The sequence below is a fragment of the Zonotrichia albicollis genome, chromosome 18 (genome assembly GCF_047830755.1).
Source record: "Zonotrichia albicollis isolate bZonAlb1 chromosome 18, bZonAlb1.hap1, whole genome shotgun sequence".
Classification (NCBI taxonomy): Eukaryota; Metazoa; Chordata; class Aves; order Passeriformes; family Passerellidae; genus Zonotrichia; species Zonotrichia albicollis.
The window spans coordinates 7430275-7447374 of record NC_133836.1 but is presented as its reverse complement, the minus strand read 5'-3'; the positions used below and the strand labels follow the sequence as shown (position 1 = coordinate 7447374).

General features: G+C 43.4%; 1 protein-coding gene across 21 annotated transcripts in view; it reads right to left on the bottom strand.

Annotated features, from left to right (window-relative positions):
* The window catches only part of ARVCF (ARVCF delta catenin family member), a 251292-nt gene that overhangs the window by 50257 nt on the left and 183935 nt on the right, over window positions 1–17100 (bottom strand). For 19 of the 21 annotated variants that reach the window (XM_074554654.1, XM_074554657.1, XM_074554656.1 and 16 more), the window contains 3 exons: window positions 5585–5702; window positions 4150–4321; window positions 1887–1904 (listed from right to left, as the gene is read on the bottom strand). In XM_074554654.1, the coding sequence (XP_074410755.1) occupies window positions 1887–1904; window positions 4150–4321; window positions 5585–5702 (308 nt within the window). The remainder of the gene's footprint in view (window positions 1–1886; window positions 1905–4149; window positions 4322–5584; window positions 5703–17100) is intronic. The other 2 variants (XM_074554661.1, XM_014268383.3) reach the window with 1 other exon arrangement.

Here is a 17100-nt window from a genome sequence, read left to right as displayed (position 1 = left end):
TATAGAAACAAGGTGAGCAAGCTGCAAGAACACTCCAAACCAAATCCATCCACAAAGCAGAGGTTTCAATCTGAGGCCCAGCAGCTATTTTTCCCGTTTGATTTTCACAAATACTGGAGAGTTTCTAAAAAGGTGCCCAAGTAGCAATTCAGGAGTCTACTGACTGAAACCTTCTCAGCCATCCCCATGCATCCCCGATAACACAAAAAATCAGCATCACTGCAAGATTCTGTAGCTCTGAACGCCCTGCTCTGTCCCTCGAGCCTGTGCATTTGTTCACAACAGGGACGTGAACACGCACACAACCCATGTGGCTGGGATTTGCAGGGAGCACACCACTGCCTGGATCTTCACAGTCAGGTTGTGCACTACAGGGATGCTGAAACCACAGCACAAACTACACTTGCAGTAGGAGAGAAGTTTAAGATCTGTTTTTCGGTACATTTCAATTTCCACCCATATCCAGAGGCTCCAGGTTTTCCAGCCTGAGGTGTGTCAGAGAAAGCCAGTGCTGGATGAGAAGCATAGCTCCAAACTTTGCCAAGAGACAGTTTAGAATATGCCTGCTGACAGGCCAGTTTTATGAGACCTGGCTGTGGACTGGCACAGCACTCTGGTTTGGGAAAACTGCCTGACATGAGACTTGCTTGTGCAAGATGCAATTTACAGTCTCTGAAATGGAGGGATTAAAATTCTTCCCCTCTTCCCCCTTGCTACTTTTCATTATGTAAGAAACAACCAAAACATGACCTTCAGCATTTTCCATCTGTCAGAAACCCAGCACAGACTCTGAAGTGTGACCCAGCATTATTAACCACTAATGTTGTTGTTGATCTTCCTCAAATGTCGCTTTGCTTTACCATATAATCAAACCATGGTGCAGCCAGACCATTTCTGCTGAAGGATTAATTGCCAAATGCTTTCTTTCTGGTTGAAATAAACATTTAAGGCAAAGTGCTTCTTCATAACAATCTCACCTTATCCTCCCTGGTGTTCAGTAATACAGCCACTGAGCTGGCCACAAAGGAGTGACAGAAACCAAGGGCTGAGCTCTGTCCTGCCAACAAGTCCATCCTCCACAGCCTCACCACTCACAGGCCAAAAATCAGTGTTCTGCAGAGCACCATTTGTTGGGTGGAGCAATTAGATTTTGGTTGATGGGGTTTTTCCCCTTCCCAACATTTCTCCTTTGGTCCAATTCTCCAGAACCCATGATCTGATGCAAGAGTCACACCTAGAAATGCCCCTACCTTCACCCCAAATTGGCCTCAGTGACGGAGTCTCCCAGGCACCCACAAGCCTGTCAACTTCTCAGCTAAGGGAAGCTTTAGCCTCAGACTGGTGTCTTCCAGGTGCAGTTTTACGTGCTGGGATGAGAAACGGAAGCCTATCCCCTGAGACAGGTACAGGGGCAGCTCCCTCCAGCTCCTGTGTGTGCCAGTACCAGAGCGGCAGCGGCCCAGGCACGCGCCCAAGCACCAGTACCAAGCAGCCCTGAGAACACACAGCCAAGCTGCTGCAGCTCACAGCTCCTTCCATCCCCAGAGCAGCCAGCAGAGCCTTCCCTCTCACAGGGCTGGGGACACAACCCACACCTGGGTGTTCCTGCTCTCCTGGCCTCAGCACGCCAGTCCACAGCAACTCCCCTACCGCACTTAGACCAAAAATGAATAAATCCTTCTATTTTCCATTTGTGGTAGGGAAAGACCGAACTGCAAAGCTCCCTCAGAGGATTTTTCCATGTCTGCTGAAATGAACAGGAGGTTGTGCTGGGGGAGTAGGAGGAGGTGGATGAACAAGACCTTGATCTCAGCTCTTAGCCTTGCATGTGAAAGCCGAACAAAGCATGTTATGGTGATGATGAAAAGAAAGTATTGCAGACTCACCTTGATTGAACCACTCCTCTAATTACCAGAAAAGCAGCAAAAGGAAAACAAAAATTTACAGGATGAAGAAAATACAAAGGAACAGTCACAAAGAGGCAGAATTTCACAGAACAGGTTCAAAACCTGAGTAATACAAGACTACAGAAGTTTCATCAATTAAAAAACCAAACCAAGGTATTTCATGTACTCCCTATTGTTCCTGCTAAAAAACCCCAATCTTTCTTTGCACAGCTTTTTTTTTTCCCCTTTGCTTTCTCTTTTTATTACAGAATTGAGGGGACAGAAGGATGACTAGCCCTTTGCAGAGGTGTTTGAAATGCTGTGATCAATGACCATGAAATAAAATAAAATAAACATGGAAACACTGCAAGATTAAGTGAACAAGAAAGGAGAGAACAGATTGATTTTGAAGTTCTAGACTGAGAAAATTAAAGTAGGTTCAGACCAGTATCCACATGAATTTAACAGTGAGACAAGGGAGCTTCTCTTTATGATTTAAAAGCACATTTATGAATGGATTTTAACTTTTATTTTTGAAGCACAACAGTCATCTGAGACCCTCTATTCTTTCGATCTACATCCTACGAGCTGTGAGCTCAGTATTATCACCAGCTGATTTCCCTCTAGGGAGCAGCACACTTTCAGAAGAGCACTGCAAAAAGGTGGAAATACCCATTAAAATGTATTGTCATTTCCTGCCAAACACAGAGAGCCAAACCCAAGCTGTCACTGAGTGCCTGCACTGCTTGCTGCAATCCACAGGCTCACCCCCAGAATCAGATGATTTTGAGACTGATTTGCCCACAAAGACGTGACCTGGTGCTTCAGCTGATGAACAGAAAGTACCTGGGAGCACAGCCCCACGAGAGCAATCTCCAGGTGGGCCCAGGCAGACACCTGGCACGGGACACACACCTGAGAGTGCTCCTGTCACTGCCATCAAGGGTGGAGGACACTTCTCCCTCAGCACAACACCCTCCTCCCACAGGCCACGGAGAGCTTTAATGGCTGAGTGTTTCCATGGACTGTGCTGCTCCCGGCAAAGCAACACCCCGGACTGCAGGTGGCAGGAACAGGCTCGAGTCAGCACACATGCAAGGCTTCCAAAGGGGATCACACTGCAGGTTCAGTCACCCCCTGTGAGAACAGGCTGGCCAGGCAGGCAGAATTACTTCTTTAGCTTTTCCCCCAGTCTTTAGAAGATTCCCATCAATTTTTTATTTTAAACAGTTGAAATGTAGTTGATGACAGACTAGTCTGCAAAAGCAAGTTCACACTGTGATGACTTCCCTAACACATATGGAAACACGTAATATTTAATAATTTGCACAGGTCAGATCAAAGAGTAATGTGCAGCACAGAGTCCATCAAGTTCAAACAACTCCATATCAGCTCTTTAGGGGCAAAACTCTTCCTTGTACCTGGGTACAAATAATAAGCCAGGATATGTGTACACATGAATGAGGAGAATGAAGCCTAGGCAGAAATGGAATTCATTATCTCTGAATTCATCTGAATAGTCATTTCTCTAAGAAAGGAAACAGAATTCAGTCTAGAATAGTAATTTCTCTAAAACAACAAAGAAAACGGATATAATTTGAGTGTCTCCTTGTAAAGGAAACATTGAAGGGGGGTTACTGGGACTATTAATCCTCTCATAATGAAACTCATTTGCAACACTCATGCCCCAGAGGAGAGAACAGGTCTAAGAGTGACTGACAATTAAAAGCTACAAAATCGTGTTTGCAATTTAAATTACTGAAACAGTGACTGAATTGGGAGGTTGTATGTTTTGGTTGAGTGGGAGGGGAGGCTTTTCGTTTGTTTTCAGGTATGAGAGTCTGGAGGCATGGAGGATGTACAGGCAGGAGTGCCATGCACAGGGATGGGTGGATGGATCCATGCTGGCCTGGCGCCCTGAGAAGGGCACACGTGCTACACAGCCAGGCAAGGGGACTGAGCAGAGATGTGCCAGGTGCAAGAACACAGCAATGCAGAGGAGAGGCAGAGCACATCCACCTTTTTCCAACAGCACAATGTCATCTGTCAGCATGCAGCATTCCTGTTTAAAGCCAAACAAAATTACAGTACCGTGGAAAAAAGAATCCCAAACATTCAATTGTGATGCAACATAGGAGATAAACACATGCCAGGACACTGCAAACACTCCACAAACTGCATCATCCTAAATAAGCACGATGAGGACGGCACAGCAACATTACCCCCAAATTCATTTCTAGTTCTGAGTTTTTGCAATACATACCTTTAGCTTTTTTCCCACCAAAACAACCAGCATCATCTTTCTTCTTCTTCTGGGAGCCTCCTGTGCCTGTAGTCTGACCAGCATCTAGTTCTTGGTACTTATCAGCTCCAGGGACCTCTTTGTGGACATGATAGGAAAGGTTCCGCATGATGCACACACAATTCTCTACAGACTGTGACAAAAAAAGAAATTTATGTTATATGAAATATTGCACCCTCTTACCTGCAAACCATTCTACTGTACAAAGGAGGGCTTGGGGAAATGGAAAAAAGAAGGCTACCTGTCCCAGGAAAACCATGTAGCTCTCAAGGAAGATTTAGTCAAGACCCTTAAATTACAGTTCATTCTTCTTCTAAAGCCCATTTTATTTTTCCAAAAGTGAAGCGCTTTATAAATAGTATCCATTCAAAATGAAAACTCTCTAATCAAAAATACCACTTGATCTTACATAAAGAATACAGTTCACCAAAAGATCAAACACACAGCAGAAAATGATGATATAAGGATCTTATTTTAATCCAAGTCTCTCTCTCGTTCTTCCAACATTTACAATCTCCAAGGGGCCCATTTTATTAAATTTTCTCTGGGTCAGAACCTAGGCCTTGTGAGGATTTCAATGGGAACACACGTTGTCCTGTAGTAATAGCTAATCCACAGCACATCGGGTTCTGACAAGAGCAGGGCTCTGTAGGTTGCAATGGAAACCACCAGGTGGTTACAAAATCCACTTCCAAAATTACCTGATTAAGTAACAGGGCTTTGTAACCCCCTTGTTCAGGCCATCACATGGTGAGACACAGAATAAAATAACGATGCTTTACAAACCTTCTGGTGTTATAAAGAAATAGCATGCTCTTTTTTTAAACAGGTTAAAGTTATGATATTCCTCATGCATATAAATACACTTTTAAGTGCCATGGGATGAGATGATGATAAAAACAGATTAATAAAATCTGCACCAAAAAAAAAAAAAAGCCACAGTGAAACTGCTGCAGGTCTGAAGACATTTCTTAAAGTCTAAGCACTTCAGTCTTCAGAGATGGTGCTGAATAAAGTCTTTAAAATGAGAACTGACTCATTTGCTGCTTTGTGCAAATGGGACTCAATTCTGATTTGGAGACTGCACTTATAAATGCCAATTAAGTAATGCAGAACAATAGCAATAATGTCACTGACAATAAAGGACCAGTCTCCTCACCTCTCCCAGCATCCAGCCCTTGCTCCCCTCATCAGCCATAGAGGGAAACACAGCAGCATCCTGCTGATACCCCATCAGCACTACCACGGATACCAGCCATGAGTGGAGGACAATTACTCTATTTTCTGAAGCAAGCATAATCCTCTTCTAATACCAGCAAACAAAAGTTGAATCCCAGTGCAACACTTCAGCATAAACTGATGCCAACATCCACTATGTTTTGAAACTCAAATTCACCTTATTGTCCGTGTCCTTCTTGCCAACTGCAGACTGCAGAGCATGCAGGAGGGCATCCACCAGGCCATCACACTCTCTCAGCCTTCTGCGTGCTTCTGCTCCATCTGAACTTACATTCCTGACAGGAGAAAGAAAATTTAGCCCTGTAACCTTCACTATAAAGTTCTTCACTGTAAAGTTAAAGGTGCATTGATTTATACTACAATTACTAAGAACTCATCATTTTGGATTGAAAAATTAGGAGGCCAAGTGGACTGACAAACCTATTAAAGCTCAGTAAAGTGTGGGCAATGCACATCTGCAACTCTCTGAGCCTGAACAAAAAGGGGAACACAATCCCAGAGGTACCTACAAACACCTTCTCTGCTTCGCTGGTGAGCCCAGGGACTCACCTTAAACCAGGCTGGAGTCTGCAGAGCAAACAGTATTAAACCAAAAATTTCATTTCAAAACCAGCAGATGCAAACTGAAAGGTACTTTTACCACTTTAGGAAAAACATACTAAGTCACAAGATTGCCCAGCAGTATCATGGCCACAGAAAGTGAAAAAGCTGTGTGCAGCAGATTCATCACAAAGTCTGGGTCAGTCAAGTTCAGTAAGGAAAGGACGACAGTTTATATAGCTTTGAATTTCTCAAAACTCTGCACAAGAGAATGGCACAGGTAGAACAAGCAAGACAGAGTGGAAGGCTACTTGGAGTTGTTAAAGCTACACTTATCAATGACTCTAGAAACTGTCAGAGGGGATCTTTGAACTTGGCCTGAACTCATCCAGTGAGCACAAACTGATACCCCAGCCTTGCATTAAGCATCAATCTGCCATTTCCCAAAAAATAAATAAAATTCAAGTCAATTTTCCAAATGCTGCCTTTCCCCCACACCCCCCTTTTCTTTAGGGGGAAAATGAAGTGACAAAATTATTCTTAATCGTGCTCACTGACCAAACCTGTATGGATGCTCTTCACAAAGCTGAAACACAGTAATTCCAACAATAACACAGACAACCTTTCAACAAACAGGTCTTTGAATCCCACAAAGCTATGTAAGGTTACCTCTCAAAAGCTCAGGACACCATCATTACCTTCTGTTATCAGGATCCTGCAGTCAGTTTTTGCTTTTAACTAGAGGGACTGCCAATCTCCAAGTAATTAACAAATCAATCATGGTCCCCTCCCATGTCCCGGTCATCTGGGCAGGCTGCTGTGTTAATTAGAAACTAAGAAAATTCACCTTTTCTCAGAGACCTCTCAAAATCTGAAGGCACTTAATTGTGAGCTGGTTGCTGTAACAGCACATTAACTTTCAATTAGGAAAACAAATGAAATGCACAGATAAACAAATTCTTTTCTCAAATCCTAACACAGCTTCACCTCTAGCAGTGGATGATAGAAGGCAGGTAAAGTGGGTATTAAAATGATTCCACAGGATAGATGGAAGAGAATCCTACTGCTGTTTTCCCATCTCCAGTTGTACTTATCCTTTTGTATCAAAAACACAAATGTGAATTTTAATGCTATGTCTTTATGAAAATGAAATTAGAATTCAAATTCTCTGAGATACCTTTCAGGAGTTATAACAATAAATGATAGCAGCTCCACCTTCAAGCACATCTATTAATGTGGAACACTACTTGTTAAGCTTCAGGGTGACAGAAATGCACTATAAATGGTCTTATCTGGAGCTGTGTATCACATTTTTTATTCCCTCATTAAGTCTCACAGTGTTAGAATTCAAAAGCAACACTGTCAGACTAAAGGCAGAACAGCTCAACCTTCTCACCTTCCTTGCCCTATGGCCCATTCAGAAGAGATTTTTCTCTGGTTCATTTGTGCTATCACACTTGCACCACATTTGTTTTACACTTTGGTTATGAACAGCATCACAGTATTGTGTATCCTGATTTCTTACTTCTTGATCTGTACTGGGGCTAATACCGAGGTAGACATTGATAACATTATGATTGAAAAAATATTATAATACTGTATAAGTAAGAGTATGACCTGCTGATATCCCTGTCTCTTCAACTTTAGAAGAATTTACTGGAAATTAATGCTTCGAGAAAAAATTCCCACATCTATCACACATAAATAAGCATGAAAACTCTGCAGGATCAAGTTAATAGCTAATTAATGCTTTGACTAAGTTATCCAGACATCAAACTTTGCAGATTTAATGTTTTAACTAGCACATCACAAAATCTATCCTTATAAGCATCTCATGCAGAAACATCTGCTCTATAAATACACAACTCTTGGGATTTTGTTAGTCCTCCCTCCTTGGGTAATGAGCTTCCTGCAGCCCTTGGGATTTATCTGCCTTGGAAGAACAAACCCCAGTGCCTTGTGTGACCCAGCGAGAGCTCAGCTCCCACTCCTGTCCCAGCAGCCCAGGCAGATCTCAGACAGACAACACCCAGGGAGATCAGCACCTGCATCGTGAGACTGCTCTTCCTGCTGCTCCAACACTGCAGAAGGCAGTGAGGAGCTCCCAAACCCCATGGAAATATTTTCATTTCAAATCCATGCCACAATCTCTAAGCTCTAAACTAAGGTGGGCCCTGTGAAAACAATGGCAGTGTGCTTTGACCAAGTTCTCATCTGAGCAGGCCATGAGAAGTGCTGCCAGGTTTGGTTTCCATGATCCAAAGATGCCTTCCCAAGTCCATGCAACCCAGGAAAATGCCAGGCTGCATTTCTGCCATGGCCTTAAGGATCCACCATGCACCTCCTTGAAAAGCACCACGTGGCAGTCATTGGTCAAACTCATCTCTGGTCTTCAGGAGGGACTGGAGCATGAAAACAAAAGGGATGATGCAGACAGGAGAGCTACTGCTGGCACTGGTTATGGAAAAGGACAGAAACTGCCATGGAATAATCAACCTGATAGCACACTCCACTGACAGGAGTCAGGAAAAATCTCTTCCCATTTCACATCTGCACTGGGATTGTTCTGCATCTTGCATCTGTTAAATGTGATGGAATGAAAGATGTAATCAAACCATTGTCCAAAGGAAGCTTTCAAAGCAAGGTTTCTGAGCACCCTTCTTCCAAGAGTGATGGAATTCAACAAACATGACTGATTCCAGCAGTTAAAGAGGATTTGCAGTCCCTTTACACAGGGCAACACTCCACAGAAGGAATGCAGAGCCTCACCCAGGCCAGAAACTCCTGCAATGGAGGTATGTAACATGGCATCCAGACTTGGAGAGAGAGCTTTGCTTTTCATTTAACTTTTCTACACATTAGACAAGGAGTGCTAGCCACCAGAAGTAATTCTTCAGTGGATGGAGTGTTTCACACAAGAGACCAAAGAGAAAGGCAGCTGAGACCCCAGCTGAGGTGCTGCTAACTCTGTTACTTAGGAGACAGGCTGCCATGCAAGACCTGGAATGGCCAGAAGATATTGCAATTAAACAAATGATCTCACTGACTTGCTTGCTGCTGGGCCAAATTAATATCAAGATCCTCTGTAGATAGAAGTCAAAGCTACTTATTGAAGTGTGAACAACTCTGCAGGGCTTTTGAGGCACTGATGGGCCAATATCCTGTTACAACTGAAAATAAAGCTGATTGTCCATTGAGAAGGGTGGGAATGGTGAGGGGGAACTACTCAAACTATTTTTACACAAACCAGTGACAAATGAGACCTGCCATTCATCCCCAGTGTTCTGCACACTTGCCCTGTCTCTTCACCCCCAGGAAGGTCTCTGCTGCTTTCCCTGACTTTCCTGCTTTTCAGTACTTTTCCAAGAGTCTGTTAAATGACAAATGTATTTTAAAACCAGAAGTGTCTTTCTTACGTCACAATGCAAAGGGTCATAGGAACCTTCAGCATGCTTCCTGTAAATATACACAGTCTAGAAACAAACCACACAATTACCCATGTGACTCCAGGTATATAAGAAAGAAACCAACTGGATGACTGATTTTACATAAAACAGTAAAGCACAAATCTCATTCCGGAGATTTTAAATCTCCAGCCTTTAGTTAGAAAACTCAATCTGGATTTTTCCTCAAATTCTTGGAGTTCAGACTGTGTCCAGGAGTACTGAAAGAGAGTTTGTAAGGATGTTGCAATATATGCTCTCCCTGGGGAAAAAAACCCCAAAATAATAAAACAAAAAGCACTAAATAAATGCTAAATAAAAGTAAATACCTATGAGCACAGAAACTCATCAGGCTAGGAATGTAGTCTGTTGCTATTAAAGACTTCAGAGAATGAGGGCAAGTGCGCTGAGCAATCTGTTCACACCTTAGATAAGGTTATCATTATCACCAAAGACCTGGCTCAACAACATGCAATTCTGAATGCTACATTTACATCTACATCTGCAGAACAGAGCTGGCATTCACCCCCTAGGAGAGGTGAGTTGTTACTACTGCCTGTGCCACACACCAGAATTATCTTCAAGAGAAAAGACTTAAAAGTAATTAAGTACAGGGTACTTAATTTGCACTCTTTCAATGCAATCATGTGGCAGTGCCCCCTCTGTGCTCTCCCTAACAATCCAACAGACAGAGTGGAGATGTGCAGAGCTTTTGGATTGTTTTCTTTTTAATGATGAAGAGAAACTTGAAAAAAAGGCAAAGACACCTTCAGCTCTGAAAATTAAAGCCAGTATTTCCAGGACTGTTTTGTCTGTCACTTGGCTGGAGAGCACCACCAGCTGCTACCCCACAGTGCTGCGGATGAAGCCAGGGCTGGAGTGCCACTGAACAGTGACCCTCCTGCTTCAGCTCAGGTGTAAAAAGCACTTTGCTTAGAGATCTAGCTGGGAATGAAGACAACAGTTTGGAGACTTTGCTTTTTCTATAAATAGGAAGTTGAACTGGAAATTTTAAGACACCCTCCTAGTAATACTTCCACCTTTCCCTGGAAGAATCACAGCTGAGAGCTGAAGCCGAGACAGTGACGAGCTCTTTCCACCCCCTGACCAGCACCATCACTGAGCCTTTGCTGTCCAGACACTGAGTTTGGCATACTTCAGCTGATAAAAGAGCTTCTCACAAGTCTAGTTTAAAATATATCAGTTGTTCTGTCCACCTACTCTGGCAAGTAGAACACTTGCTATACAAGCACCCTCCTCCACACCCCCAAACTGCTTCATAATAAATAAATTTTTATTTGGATGCCAGCCAAAGGAATGGATCAATAATAGTTGTAGTAAATGAACTCTATTTCCAAGTGTATTTCTAGGCCTGCTATGTCTCAGAGGAGGAATATACAATATTTAAAAATCATTCCATCATTTCATGCAGAAATTGAATGGATTCCATACTTCAGTTCACATCAAGTACCAGAAAGTTTAATTGGTATTAAAAGTTCATTGGTATGAAAACAAGAGAGAAAAAGAAAGAAGCTGCCTGTGTCACAAAGATAGCCTGATCCAGGCAGCTCTGGTCAGCACAATGCAGTTTGGCAGCAGAGAGCTCAATCAGAAATCAAGCAGAAAATATGGTAAAGAAAGCAGAAAGAAGCCAAAGTCCAAATGAAATGCAGAGAAAGCCAGAGGAGCTCTACTGATGCTGATTTAGGTAGGGAGCAGCTGGGGAGGGATTGTTCAGCCCTGGGATCCCCCTGGATGCTGCTGCTCCACTGCAGCGTTCACTGACCAGTTACACCCAAGAGAGAAGCAGCAGAGCAGCCCCAGTTTCTTTGCATGCAAACCCTTTCACCTGTTTAAATAAAGTGGTTGGCTTTCTTTAGTTGAGCAAATGCTTGAGAGAACACAGCAAAAACCAGCCCTGAAAAAAGGTTTAATGAGCACAGTCTGTGCTCCAGCAGCAGTGGCACAGAGCAAGAGATCTACAGGGCCCCCTGTCACACCTCATATCCCTGCCTGCTCTGCCTTCGGGAGCTCTCAAACAGGCTGGGGCTCAAGAGTACAGTTTAGCAAAGGATGGACTCAACATCTGTACCTTGCTTTCTGTGGCATTCTATACCCAAAACACCTTGTAATGCCTTTTCAGTAAAATGCTGACTGGTTACCTCCTGCATGACCTACTTGGAGGGCCTTGGCTTGCCCTCCTGTAATGCAAAATGATGCAGAAATGCACTGCACGAGAATTCCACGATGCCCAGCAGCTACTCAGCTTCCAAGATATTCCAGTCTCTTCCCGGAGGAAAAGCCAAGGGACTCTGCTTGCTTTAGCACACATGCTTACTGCCATGACAAAGAATCTCAAGAACACAGAAAGGAGGTGGTACTAATCTAACAAAGGATCAGGGCTCACAAGCCTTCCACAGCAGACTACACCCATTAGAATGCCTGCAGGGAGCTTTGCTGCAGTCCTGCTCTTCACCCCACCACAGCAACAGACATTTTGTAGATTCCCTTTCCTGACAGCCAAGGGAGGAGGAGGGATCTAGGTTCATTTCTAAGTAATGACAAAAGGCAGTAAGCAAATGCACAACCTTAAATTTATACCTCAAGATATGATTGTAAAGCATTAAGATTGCATGTAACTAGGTTATGTCTCTGCTGCTAAAATCTATGCATAATTTATTTATATTACAAGCTAAACATCAGGAACTGTCAGGAGGAACCCTAACAGCTCCTTACTAGCACGAATTAAACACTCTGCACATCATATAAGCCCCAGGACAGCCATATGCTGTGATCCTGCACAGTATCAGTAAGCTAATTAAGAAACTGCCTTTGCTCACTCCTCTCTTTTGTGTGGGTTTTTAATTTGAGTTGATTTTTTCCAGTCTGGGTTGGGCAGATAAGCTTCTCCCTTTTCGTGCTACTTGCTGCCTCCAAAGTGAAGATTCACAGGCAAATTTTGGTCCCTTTTTATCTCTTTTCTGGAACTATTCCTTCATTCAAAGTCCACTTCAAAAGCACCTGCTGCACACCAAAAGACTGACAGAATCATTAGCTCCAGTACCTGGAGCATCAATCTCCCACAGGCTGCACCCACTGTGAACACAACACGAGCACAGCAGCCTCAGCACTGCGGGTGAGTGGGGGACAGAGTTGGCAGCATCTGCCCTCTGCTCCCCTGGGTGGCACAGAGAAACATGAACCTTTGGGAGGAGTCCTCTCCAGATGATCCTGGTTAAATAACTCCCCTGCAAAGCACAGGAAAGGACTACTTCAACGAGGATAGGAGAATACACAGAGAAAGAGAAAATGTCAAACAAACGACTTTGCCATAGAATCTTTTTTGGAGTTGGGGAGAAGTGTAGCTGCTGAGGAGGGCTCTGTACTAATGCAAATTTGCTGCTGATAAAAAAGACAGAAATGTGAGTTTTCAGGCGCCAGCCTTTAGTTTCTACCTTCTCTGTTGTGCCATGCCTCAGTGAGCAAAGCTCCCCTGACACCACGGGCAGCTCATCTGCAGCAGCATCACCTGAGCCTCAGCTCCTGCTCTGCACTAGGCAGCACTTCCAGGTCACAGATTTGCACTTGAGCACCTTCTTACCTCAGCCAGCTGGAGATGAAGGCTGCCTCCAGTGTATGAGTGCACACAGGACAAATATCAGGTGACTGTCACCACATACTATTATCATGCCTGCAGGATCTAAAGATGAATAGAGCTTGAAAGTAATGCATTCTGAAAGCTCTAATTCCCAGGCACTCTTCTTCAGAGAAAAGCCACACATTAATCATTAATAAGAAAGAAGGGCATAAGAACCTGGTTTTGATGACTTTACTTCTTTTTGTTCCTCAAATTCAGCACACAGAGATGGGAAGAAAAAACAGGCACACCACATCACTGGTGCACTCAATACAGGTGTTTTTGGGGGCAAAGACAGAGACCTTTTCTGCCCAAACAAGACCACAAGTTGCTTGACAAATCTTCTTTACCTCCACATGCCTCAGAGACACACCCACACTCCTGCTCCAGACAGTGTGTGCAGGCTGTGTCTGGGTACATACACATTATTAAACTATAAAGACATGGGGACTCACAGTGTTACCTGTGTCTGAAACACTGCAGGTGACATTTGCAGCACAAGATGTACAGGCATGTACCATAATGCTCTGTCCTCCTCAGAAAAAGGCTCAGAACATTTGCATACAAAAAGGATTTGACATATCCCAAATATTTTGGATTTACCATCAAGCTCTTGCAGTTTCCTTTCCTCTGAAGTACCTAAGAGGAATCTGCAGATACTTTCACATCATTTCTCAACCTGGTGGAGCATATTTCTGGCTCTGAATTCCCTGAGTCTTTACACCATGTCTTCAAGCATCACGTCTCACATTTACCAAACCTATCAGGTGTTGATTCCATGGACCAAACCCTTAATTTACACCTGCGGAAGTTGTTTTTTCCCAGTTGAAGTCTGTAGGATGAACCATTTCAAATCCTTGAACTACTGGTACTTACAGCAGCTTCAGAGGACGGTACACACCGAGGTGCCAGTCCCACATTAAAGACAGAAGATTGAAGATCAGTGAAGTCTAGATCCCCTAAGGCACTCAGCAGCCTGAACCTCACCAAAGCCAGAAGGAGACAGGGCTAATAAAAATTAGACCACAAAAAGGTTTATACTATTAATCTTGCCTGTAATTATGTCAGTGCAGTAGCACACCAGCAAATAAATCCACACTCCTCAAGTCTCCTGGTACAGCTCCAGCCACCAGGCTGTCCCTTCCCTTCTCAGGGGCTGATGTTGCTGTAATGTGCAATCTCCAGCTGAAGAATGTGTGTTTTCAGGGGAAGTCAGGTGGTGCAGTTTGTTTGTGTTCATACACCTCGGCCAGGGCTCTGAACCCTGAGGATATTTGTGAATGCGAATTTCTGTGTACTTGGAGAACTGACAAGAAATGCTGCAACTACAGATGGTACCCCTGGAAAAAAGGAGCACTTTGCATCTGTTTGCTATGCAAATTAATTCATTTAACATTTGTTGACAGCAGGTCAGTTTAGCACAGGAATCAGGCTAGAAAGTTGGCAATTTAGGAACTAAGTTCTACTCTGTCCTCTTGTAAGTGAAAAAATCCAAGAGAGAATTAAAAGCAATTAGGCAGAAACTAGCAATTAAGCCCAGAATGAATTTAATTTTTAAACCATTAAAATCCTTGCTGCTTCCAGAAAACTAGGAATCATGGTGGGTATCTCCACAGACAACTAACAAGATGATGTGACTGCAACAGTGCTCTGACTCACAGATGCAGCAATTTCCATGAAAAGCAGGGAAGCACCTTAGGAGAAACCAGGAGACCCAGGGAAGGTCTCTGAACTGCCTGGGTGTTGATGAACCACAGATCCATCTTTCCTACAAGAGCTCAGTTCATACTCTTTTCCTGAAGCACCTCAATGTCTGGGTAAAAGTTCTAGGAAGGACCATGAACTTGCCTCATCAAGATGCACCAAATAATTCCACTGCTTCACCAGGAGTGCAATTTGAAGACAAATGCTTCAGGATTGCAAACCCCAGTAGGGATTTAAGTGTTTAAAGAAAAAAAAAAAAAAAAAAAAAAAAGAGGCAGTAACTAGAAGAGATCTTCTCTACATACCCAAAAGAATAAAATACAATGTGAAGACATAAAACTTGCACTGTAAATGAAATGAAGGAACATCTGTACATACTTAATGATTCTCCTATGGCAGGCAAATGTCTTCCTTACTTCTTCCCCAGTCCTACTGCTTCATAACCAAAAATCCACTTTGCTTTGTCTTCTACTGTTCCTTTCCAGATTTCTACCATACATGTTTCTTTTATCAGCTTCAACAGGATACAAGAACACCCCTGTTTTATAAATGACACCCAGGGCAGCATCCCTCACAAGGCTAGTGACCATTTGCAGCAGTAAAGTGATTATGGTTATTGCAGATCTAGTCATCATACTGTGTCTACCCTTGGAAACACAGCAATGTAAGAGGAAGCATCTTTGTCCTGATCTCAGGATGGGAATGAAGACAAAATTACCATCACCTGCACTCATTTCTGAAAGCTTCAGTGGTCAAGATTATAAAAGAGCATCCAATCAATTTTATTATTAGATCATACTTTGCAAATTGGATGTGCTTCCAAATTTCTAAAGGGGAATACAGGATTCCCCCAAACATTTCTTTGAGCAGAGTTTTTGGCAAGTCAAGTGCAGAGTGAGATGGCACACACAACCCATCAGCCATGTTCCAGATGATACCAGGATTCAAAATACCCCTACAATGGGCACAGTCACAGGAGAGGGCCTGACTTGAAATAAACAACAGTCAGTATAGACCTTCAGCAGTGGCCTTTCCTCCTTGGATTCCCCCTGGCTCTCCGTGTGAGCAGTCAGCTACAGCAGCCTGGAGTGGGCACCACTGAGTGTCCCAGGTAACCCCAGAACAAATAACATGGCAAAGCAGCTTTCTTGAATGGCTTCTCTGATGATCAACTGTGAGCAGGGGTGCAAATCCTGTGGCCACACGAACCTAAATCAGTATCCAGCATCACAGTGGGAATTTTGTTACTTCAGCAAGTGGGTAAATCTGGCTACAGAAAGCCAGAGAGCCACCTCAGTTCCAGCCAAGGGCAGAGGGCATGGACCATGGCTCTTACCTTGTAAGTTAATCCCCAGCCCTGGTGCTGGTACAGATCTTTGCTCAGGGGTTACTGACCCTGCAGCTGGACCATCCTTCCATCCCACACCACACCACACTGTCCTGCTGTCAATGCAGCTCTAAATCCACCCTGAGGCACTGGGCCAAGGTGAGCACATAGCTCACCCCAACTTACTCAGACTGCACACACACCAGCACCTGAACCCCCAAAGTGAGGGGGCAGAGACACAAGTTACACAGGGGAAAATGGGTAAGACTGGAAAGGAAAGTGGGATGGACCAGGAACTGAAGAAGAGGTAAAGCTAAATAATTGTAGTGTGGGTTTTTTTAATTACTTGTTTTTAATTATGTTGAAATGAGTGTTTCCATAGCTCCACATTATCAAAGGAGAAACCTAGATTAAGAACAAAGTAAAGATGAGTAAGCAGTGTTAAAAAAAAACCCCAGCAAGTAATTAACTGGCAGTTCATGCTGTGAATCACTGAGTTTGGAACAAACTCACCCACATCTGTTGATAAACTTCATTAACTGAAAAAATGATACCGAAATGAATGTCATGCTGCATGCACAGTGCCTGTGTTCTGCTTAGATACCTAAACTGCAAGGACACCTGAAACCTCAGAGGCTCAGAGATTGTTCCACTTATTTTGGGAGACAACACAGCTCACACCTGAGGCTCGCTTCCAAAGGAGACAAAGGGAGGCTGGCACATAATCAAGAGGCCTAACCTCCCAATTAAATATCAAACTAGTGAACAGTTTGCAGCCTGCAATAAGCTCCATTCGTGGAAAATTGAATTTCTAGGACCAGCTACTGAGTCAATGAGAGAAGCGTAGGCAAAGGGGTTTTTAAACACTGATGTCTGTCAGACAGATGGCTGCAACAATTTATTCCCTGTTGGTGTTAACTATCACATCTTGCTGCTGCTTTTAAAGATGAGTTGCACAGGATTTCAACACACAACACAAAATAATTTCCAACAGTTTTAATGTTAATTACTTTTGATATGCC